Raw genomic sequence first — 10,243 nt, 5'->3', positions numbered from 1 at the left:
TCTTCTCTTCTCTTCTCTTCTCTTCTCTTCTCTTCTCTTCTCCATATGACTGGCCTTCTGGGCAAGTGCACGTTGCCAGCTCCATGGCCAATCTTTCATCCACCAGTATGCCAAGTTCTTCTCCATAGGGCTGCTCTCAATCCCTTCATCCCCCAGCCTGTATTGATACCAGAAGTTGCCCTGACCCAGGTGCAGGACCTTGCACTTGGCCTTGTTGATCTTCAGGAGGTTCACTTGAGCTTGTCCAGGTCTCTCTGCATGGCATCACATCCTTCATGTGTGTCAACTGCACCACTCAGCTTGGTGTCGTCCACAAACTTGCTGAAGGTATACTTGATCCCACTGTCTATGTAATTGATGAAGATGTCAAACTGTACTGGTCCCCTGAGGGACATCACTTGTTACCTGTGTCCATTCAGACATTGTGCCATTGACTGCTACTTTCTGAATGTGACCATCCAGCCAGTTCCTCATCTACCCAACAGTCCACCCATCAAATCCATAACTCTCTGGTTTAGAAAGAACGATATTGTGGGGGACCCCATCAAAGTCCAGATAGATGACATCCATAGCCCTTCTTTTGTCCACTGATGTAGTTACTCCATTGCAGAAGGCCACTAGGTTGGTCAAGCAGGACTTGCCCTTGATGAAGCCATGGTGGCTGTCTCAAATCACCTCCCTGTGCTTTAGCATAGCTTCTAAGAGGATCTGTTCCACGATCTTCCCTGGCACAGAGGTGGGGCTGACAGGGAAGTAGTTCATGGGGTTCTCCTTTCTACTCTTTTTTGAAAATGGGTGAGATATTTCCCTTTCTCCAGTCACCAGGGATTTCACCTGACTGCCAGGACTTCTCAAATATAATGCAGAGTGTCCTGGCAACTCTATCAGTGTCTTCGGGACCCTGCAATGCATTTCATCAGTTCCCACAGACTTACATATATTAGCTTTTTCTTTAGCGTGTTTATTGGATATGCTTTTAAAGTCTGTTCTAATTGTTCTAAATACTAATTTTAAATGATTATTTCTTCAGGTTTTTTTTGTTGTTTTTTTTTTTTTGGATGTTATGCTGTCTTATATTAAAGCAAAATAAAAATAAGTGGTGAATTGCTTATATGCTAAAATATTTTTTTATCTTGATTATAAATTAACATGAACGTCACACTAAAGTAGTTCAGTAGTAAGGTGAATATACTTCAAGTCACTTTACTATGTGTGTGTGTGTATATATATATGAATTTATATAAATATATGAATTTAATTACTCTTAGTTTAAAAATTAAGGTGTCTGGATTTGCAGTGTTTTACCTCAATTTTCCCTTCAATCTTGTTTACCTTCTTCTGTTATATTCACTGACATTGAATTGAGTTCCACCCTCCTTCCTTCTGGTTTGATCTTGGCAAGGAAGATGGGAGGAATTGAAAAGGTATAGAGACTTTCACTCTTTCTTGAAATTAACAATAACCACAAAGACCTTTTTTATAATATGCCCTGTTAGAAAATATACCAATAGGACACAACACAAACCTCTTTATTTCTACACATGCATTACATGCCTATAAATGCGACAGGTGTACTTCTGTCCCTCAAGTTCTCTGATCATCTGCATCACAACAAGGTATTGATCACTTAGTTGTCACCTCTTGTGTTCATAACCTGTGCTGTTGCATTATTGCTAGGCTTTCAGTCCTCCTTCCCTTTTCTCTCAGGTCTCTTTGGCAAGAACCTTCAACATCCAGCTTCTCCCTGTCACATGAGACTGAAACATTATATTTCTTGAGTGGGAAATCTTTCTCATCTGACAGCTGCTATTGTTCCTACTTTTGCTCCTCCTGTGAAAAAGTACATGCAGCTCATGAAAGGCTTCCATTTAATATCCACTTCTCAATGTTCTTCAAGATCTGAATTATATGGTGCCCTTAGCTGTACATGAAGCGGAATATCACATAATTTCTCCAAACACTTCATAGAAACATTTGCCAATTACAGGTTTGGAGAGGTTTGGAGATTTCCTCTGTGGTCTGATTTATCTTCTACTTATTTTCTAAGTAGGTTTTGTGTTACACCTTTTTCAGCTGAGATGATTGTGTGTGTCTGGAAGAAAGATTAAAATGCAGAGCAAACCCACTGTTAGCTGTTTCCTTGGACCAGAGCTCATGCATGATGTCTCCTACCATTGTAATTTTAATTGAAAATCACAAGGAGGTCCAGAAAAGAAAATTGGATGGTCACTGAAAGCTATGGCTGTCTGTTTTTTCTCAACACCCACTTACTCTGAAACCCAAACCCAGAAAGTTTCAGGAAAATAGGCTTTTTTTACATCTTGTTCTCAGACATATGTTAACCCTGCAGCTGACTATATTAATACTGTTATTTCCATGGAATATTACTGTGTTCTGTAACATCTCAACAGACAATTCTTCCTCTACATGTAAAGAGAAGGCTTTTGCACTGTTTCATTCTTTCACACCCCCCTTATCAATTGAGATAAAATGAAGCCACACTTCAGCTTCACCGATCTCTTTGACCATATCTATCCTCTTACCTCCTTGCCATTCAGAAATTTTGTCACCCAGAGCAACCAAACCACTACAATCCTCTCCTTGCAGTCTTGGCCACTCTCTTCCAAAGAGATTTCATTAACTTCTTTAATATTCACTGGAGTATCAGGTCCTTTGAAAGAGATGTGACATTAAATTATATTTGGCATCACTGACTGGCACCAGAGATCTCTGCCAATTGCACCGGCCCTCCTGGATTACGCAGATAAAAAGTGAACAGAATGTGGTATCTCGTGCAGCAATTTGTAGATGAATTTAGGAAATCCTAGAAGTGAGATCAATTTTTTCTTACCCTGCTGAATCCCTCCTCTCTAATAGGTTTGACAGCTACTGAAAGAAAAACACGTCAGATGTAACACATAAAAAAAAGAATGTAAATGCATTGATGCTTTTGATGAAGGTGTGTTCCTCAATTATTTTTCATCATAGAACATCAAGCTATCTTACACTGCTGTCATGGTATACACATGAAGTACTTTGGAATTTTACATTATTTGCAGGTTTCCTATCACAAAATTGGAAAGACATATTGATGCATTGTTAACTGACAGTGAAGTGGCAACTATTGTTATTCTGCAAGTCATCTTCAATGTTTACCACACAGCTGCTAGATCAATTACTAAGTTGTGGTGGTTTAGAAGCATTTCTGGCCATGATCTCCAAGTTTTCCCCATAGTTATTAAAGCTATGTTATCTAAATTAAAGGATCTATTTAATAATCTATTTGAGAAAGATTCATAGAAAGTCTCTGGTAGAACTTTATGCTATCTGGGAATTTTAAATCCTACTAGTATATTAGGGGGAAAACCAACAAACCCTGTAGCTACGACTCCACCTTTTTCTTCATCTGTATCTACTCAGTATACAAAGGAGCTTTCCATATGCAGTCACTGTTTTCCCAGAATAGACATGGTTTTCCGTGAATGCATCAGTCAAGTACAAGAGTTTCTGACATCTAGATGTAACATTTGAGTGGACGTCTAAGAGATTCATGTTGCTACTGCAGTTTCTTCCAATCTCTCTGGAGACCCTTCTCACTGAGAAACTTTCAAAACTTGGTCATACCTGGCTGTCTATAATCTCTGACAAATAGGTACTTATAGCTGTCTGTACTGTCTGACAAAAAGGTCTGATGAAGCTGTGGCTACATGATTCAACTTTCAGTCTCACCATCTTCAAAATTTCATCTCCCATACCTTTGTATAGGCTTTTACAGTCTTATTTTCTTGTCATTGAAAAAGTAGGGCACTCAGAAATTGAAGACCAAGACTGTTTGAGCATATATAATTTTGTTGCTTCAGTGATGAGATTCATTCCTATTTTTTTACCTACAAGTCACATATGCAAATGTCTTGATCGAGTCTTTACATCAGAAATATATTTGCTCCATAGTGGGTCAAAAACATTTCCAGTCCACTATTTTGCATTTCAATCTACATTTAGCATCTATTCTTTAAAAAATGGGAAGTTGTTGAAAATGTAGCATGACTTGGTGATGACCTCAAAACCAAGAAAGTCAATATTGTTTGTAATAAAATTTCTGAATTCTTTAGATTTGGCTCAGACTTTTCTCAGTGGTGCACAGTGAAATGGCTAGAGGCAGCGGGGAACAAACTGGAACACAAGAAATTCCATTTAAACATGAGAAAAAGAATTGTTACTGTGAGGATAGTCGGGCACTGGAGCAGGTTCCCCAGAGATGTTATGGAGTCTCTATCCCAGAGATACTTAAAACCTGACTGATCACAGCTGTAACTCTTACTGACCCTGCTTTGATCAAGAGGGTCAGACTAGATGGTTTCCAGGGGCTTCTTCCAAACTGAGCCATTCTGTACTTAGATGATATGTCTTCCTGGTTTGACTTTGGACCGGCCTTGTGACTTGTCTGTCAGTCACTGGGCTGCTTCCTGAAACTTGCCTACCATCACCAGACCTGCTCTACTTGTTTTATTGTTGCCCTAGTTGGTAAGGGCATTACCCCACGCCTGATGTCACCCTCAGTTCCTAGGTCACCTTGTGTAGCTGCTGGTCCTTGTTACTCTCTGAGTTGTTGTTCATTCTTGAATGAGAAGCAGCAGGTCGGTTAACAGTGATTTGCAAGAGCTTTGCAGGTCATTTACATCCCATTTTTTTGACTTAAAAGTGTCTAAGAAATGGAAAATCATTTGCACTGGACCTTTTTCCAAGACTACTGTCAGATGTCTTTTTGATACCATAGTTGGGAAAGTCTGTATTTCTCTTACATCTGATGGAGTCCTCATGTAAAACAGGGCGAGGCATCACCAGCTAGGGGTCCTGTTTTTCAATGGGATCTAAAATTACTGCCAACAGTTATAATAGGTCAAGGCTCTGAGCCATCGGCAAACTGATACTCTCTCTGTCTTTGAAGTTTGTTTCCTGAGTGGTACTCTTTCAAGTAGACAAATGAGAAATAATACATTGCAAAACGGTTTTTAAGGACAGAATGTTTCTTAGAACACATACACTTTAACCCAGGATTGTGTCAGGTTTTCACTTCATCCAGAAAATTAGACTGCCAGTGTCACCCCTCCCAATTTCTATCTTTAGGCATGTTTTCTGCTTTTTAAAAATACATATTTTTAATAAAAGGACATTTAGAAAGACTCTCTCATATATTTTGTGTCTACTGCAAAGCTCAACACAGAACTGGAATTTTCAATGTAAGGGACTTCTCACTAGGTGACTGTATCATATGAAAGGTTGTTATGAGATAGCTAAAAAGGTGGCTCTGGTATAATTAATATACATCTAACTAGAGCTCAGGCATTACTGGTAGTATTGATTTGAAATATCTCAATAACTGTGATTTATAAGGCTGCCACAAAGACATCCCTTCACACTTTCACTAAGCATGTTTCTCTTCTTGAATCATTGAAGAATGCTGGTGTTGGGGTTTTTTTAACAGTTGCACTTAACAGAAGTGTCCAGTCATTTTCATTCAACATAAATTTGGTCAATGACTCAAAAACTTCCTTCATGTTAGACTTCTCGGAAAGTGTCACATCTTAACCCTATATCAATGTTTAAGACAGTAATATAATTCTTGAAATAAAAAATATGTAAAACTTTAAGCCATTTTCAACCTTGTTAGTTAGCAATATTTTCAGGATTTTATGTTTCTCTTACTAAGCACCTACAGCTGGTCAGGAGAGGAGAAGAGAGAAAAACATGCTAAGTTCAAATAAAGGAAGATATTGTATTTTTCATACTCATGACCCAAATCCAGGGTTTATTCTCTACATTTCTTAGGACTGAATTTTTTGCCTTTTTTCATTAATTGCAGCAATTAGGAGGTTGGTTTGCCTGATCCTTTCCAAAGTGTTTGTGATTTTGTCTTAGAGCTTTGTATTACTTCAGCTGTTCTGAAGCTGTTCTGTACATCATAATAACCGGAATACCTATTTAGTACAATAACTAAGTTTTGTGCATTTAATTATTTAAATATCTGTTCCAATTGACAGTACTTGGAGGCTTTCGCTTATGCCAGTCCTATCATGCTCCAGGAAAGATCAATTATTATTTCACATATTTATTCTTTTTTTTTTTATTATGCATTTATTTTTATTTATTTTTATTTATATTTATTATTATTATTTTTATTATTATTATACAGTTTATTATTATACAGTTATTATACAGTTATTATATATTATTATACAGTTATTATTATACAGTTTATATATAAGTACGTAGTAAACATATTTTTAAAATATTTTCTATTTTATACTTAAACTACAAAAAGTAAGTTATAGTGAATGTTAAAACTCTCAGATCATTATCTGCTTAAAAGATATAGAGATTTGTACAAAAAGATGCCATGTGCTTGACACTGCTGATTACTAATTAAAGAACTCAAATTTCACATAGTCCCTGATTTTGTAACCATACATTTGTCGTCAGTTTTTTTGAAGCTCAGACTTAAAATCCATGGTATGTATTTTTCAATTCACGGTTCAATTTCAGTGATTTGGCTTAAGTTTATTAGAATCTGCTGCTGCCCAAAAAATGGCAAAATTTATTTTTGCTACAGTATTTTCTGTAACTGTTTCTGAAAAGAGAGTTTGATTTTAATATGTTATCTTTATAGGAAAAAAATATTTGTCCTACTTCAGGGTATTTACATTTTTGTTAAGAGTTCCTAAACAGAATTTTAGAAACTATCTAACTTAAAACATCATGGCCTATTTTTATATCTGATGACACAGACAATGTTTTTTTTTTAACCTGAAGCAGGTTTCGGCACAGGCAGCTGAAATATTCATAGAAAGGTTTTCCTTCCCTTGTACAACAGATTTTTTTTTTTTTTTTTAATTTTAACTTGTGGAATTAAATCTCACCTATTAATAACAAAATAGATGACAAAATGTGAATAGAATTCCTTTTAAATATTGGGAAATACAAAGATGCAGAGGAAAATTCAGAACTCTTTAAAATATGAGTAGCATTACTCACATCAAAACCCTTCTAAAAATACCACAGGAAAAAAAAAAATGAGTGCATCAATAAGAAATGAAGGAAATGTTAAAGGGCATCCTTATTCTGAATCACCAGAGCAGAGAGACTAATCAAATCTTACACTAGTGTGGCATTGATAGATATTAAGTATAGGATATCTTGTTCCACTGGTGTAAGATTTGATTAGTCTCTGACAAACTACTAGTACAAGATCTGAAGTGATAAGGGGATTATCAGCAATGTAGATTGCAATGTAAATAAATTAAATGTCTAATTCTTTGCCTTTGGCTCTAATTTCTGTTATAAATATTTGTATATATATATATATATGCTTCTGTCATCCATGTCATCCATCATATTTACTTAATGGATACCTTAAAATACAATATTTCTGTTATCTTTTATTTAATGTATAAATATTTGTTCCTTGTTTCTGTAACCATCCCGAAGTATAGCCTTCCTTTTCACTAGTGCATATAAAACTTTAAGCAATATTTTTGTGGATCACTTTATCCAAGAACATAAGCAAGTCCTGTTGCTCACTGTAAGTTCCTGTGTACAGAGATGAATGTCTGCTATATAATAACTGTTTTACTATTCATATTATTTCATAAATCTAAGTGAAATTTATACTCATAGGATCCAGGCTCACAGATGAAAGCCATCTGATTAGAAATTATAACCTTTAATGATTTTTTTCCTACAGTTTTTATTTTGGAAGTTGAAACATGCCCATTTAAAAACAGAGAAACTGCTTAGGCAATAAATTTTCAAACTCTGTTAAGTTCCCTGACCAGGTAAGATCAGCGTGAGGATCCACTGTGTAATGACATAACAAGGAAAGTTTTTATTTGGTACACTAGATAGATGTGCGCAATGCACTAATCAAATAATTTAAGAAATTTCCAGGAGCTGCAATGATAACAAAAAAAATCCAATTAATATCAGATACGTATCTTTAAATCTATAAAAATGGATTAATGCATAGTACAAAAATTTACTTTCTATGTCTTACCTTTCCATCACCTCTAACACTTAACTTCTCACCTTAATCTTGCCCACAGTTTCAGTAGCTGTTTTTCTGTGTGGTGGAGAGCCTTTTTTTCCTGGCATGGGCTTAAATATTCTTATTCTGTTTTGTGCTTTGATCTCCAGGTTCTGTTTGTTTTACTTGCTTTTGACTTCTGCCTCACTGATATCTGTCTTAATTCCATTGTTTTACCTCACTTCATTATATTAAATAAACAGCTTTGAATGTGGGTTAAACAATATCTGCATATGAAAACCTGCAATTAGACCATACATCATTTTAGTCATTACTGTTTAACCTCTTTTGTACAGGCATTAAAATTCAAAATTCTGATTAAAAATAAAAAAGTTGGAACAATTGAGGAAGGTATGCTCAGGAGAAATCTTGACCGTCGGGGTGAGACAGTAGAAATTACTGATTCTGAAAATCTGTCTGATGAAGATGAGACTGATGAAACGGCCCCTCTTTGCTCAAAGAGTGATTCCTCAAAAAGAAAAAGTGACCGTAGATCTTCGCCCCTACCTCGAAAAAAAGCAAAGGTAATTTTTATCTCAACTGAATTTAGAAAACATATAGATGTATGCCAGCCCAGCATTTTCTTAAAAAAAAGAAGGAATTTATTATATTATAATAGAGACTAAATTTAAAAGGTAGGCTTTAAAAAAACTTAGAGCAACATATTTTGAAATAATATTTTTTAGCTCAAGGTTTCAGAGTATTCCTGATTCTTAAAAGACATGCCGAACTGGAGCATATTTTAGTAGACAACTAAAAGGCAGCCTTTCCCTGCACTCCCATTCTGAACTCCACCTGCATTTTTCACTTCCAAAACTTGTGCTTGTCCCAGGTGCTCAATACCACAATAGATCTAGTATAAGTTGCTTGACTGCTTTGTTGGACTCAAGAAACTCCTGGAATTACTTGTGGAGAACTTTCATAGCAGTCCCTGATGAAGAAGAATGAAGGACAGAGACAAATACTTCTTCCTGCAGTCCACCAGTCTGCCACGGAAATTTTGAGGAGTTCCCATTCCCCTAGTTTCTTCTGTTCTGGATTTAGACATGAAATTAGGTGTAAGGTTCTGGTTGTGCTAAAACATTTTTAAGCATTTATAGTAGAAAAGGTCTACATTTATCATGTAAAGACAACATTAAATACTATTTCTGAGACCATAAAAATTGGATGCAATTTACTTTTTAATACTCAAATTTAACTTATTTTTTTAATCAAGTAGTAATTCTCTGCCACGGAAATTTCTTCCTCCATCATGATTCAAACTGCTTATTTCAAATTTATTCAGCAGGCAGGAAGCACCCAGTATCCAGTCACTTTTGCACATTATGCTCTGATTATGTGAATGCCAATAGACTGGCATTGCTCCTCAGGTATCACTGGTTTCACTGAAAGCCAGTGTCTCTTCCTCTGTATTTCTTTTCTGTAACAGATTTGAAGGTCAAGATCTTTTCTTTTTCTTTCCATCTGATATAGAGACGTAGTAAAGAAAAATTCTGAGAAAGGATGGAGACTTCCTTGAGCAGGGAATACCGAATTTCCAGACAATGGGGTCATATATATTTGTAACATCATGTTACAGACCAGAATATATACCACATACATCTTAATTAACAGTAGCAACAACAGATGTCTGGTAATGTTTCAAATGCAGAAGAGACAATGGTTTCCAGGGTCTCACTCTAGTGAGAGTGGGGGTGGGAGAGGATTTGAATCCACACCCAAGATACCTTGGTGATGTTGTCTTAAGCGGTGTCACTGCCTTCCACATCCCGAGAGTTCCATTATTTTGGAGTTCTGTGCCAGTAGGCTCCTGGTGCTCCACATGGCACATAGCTCAAGAATAATTAATGCACTTGAACTTTGCATAGTTTAAGAGCCACAAGCAGGAAATCCCTGTTATTTCATCAGAAGAGAATTAATTGGTCTTCAAAAGCTTTATGAAATGTAAACATTATTAGTACTACCAGCTCTTTGCTGGTTACTACCACTGATTAGCTCACAAGTTCAAATAAAAGGAAGAGGTCACATAGTACCTCAGTTTAAGAGATAAGAACCTCATAAAATTTGAGTTACTTCATTGTATAGCAGCCTTTGCTTTTGCTTGCTTTGGTAATGGAGTAAGGCTAAAGAAAAACTTTGGCCAAAGAACTTCCCATCTTCATT

At 36.1% G+C, this 10,243-nt stretch overlaps 1 protein-coding gene across 1 annotated transcript in view; it reads left to right on the top strand.

The window, feature by feature from the left end:
- PLCZ1 (phospholipase C zeta 1) overlaps positions 1–10,243 on the top strand; it is a 53,508-nt gene that overhangs the window by 21,193 nt on the left and 22,072 nt on the right. Inside the window, exon 7 of the mRNA XM_065030469.1 lies at positions 8,377–8,604. Coding sequence (XP_064886541.1) covers positions 8,377–8,604 — 228 coding nt within the window. The remainder of the gene's footprint in view (positions 1–8,376; positions 8,605–10,243) is intronic.

The sequence above is a fragment of the Columba livia genome, chromosome 1 (genome assembly GCF_036013475.1).
Source record: "Columba livia isolate bColLiv1 breed racing homer chromosome 1, bColLiv1.pat.W.v2, whole genome shotgun sequence".
Lineage (NCBI taxonomy): Eukaryota > Metazoa > Chordata > Aves > Columbiformes > Columbidae > Columba > Columba livia.
This window is presented reverse-complemented; position numbering and strand designations above follow the sequence as displayed.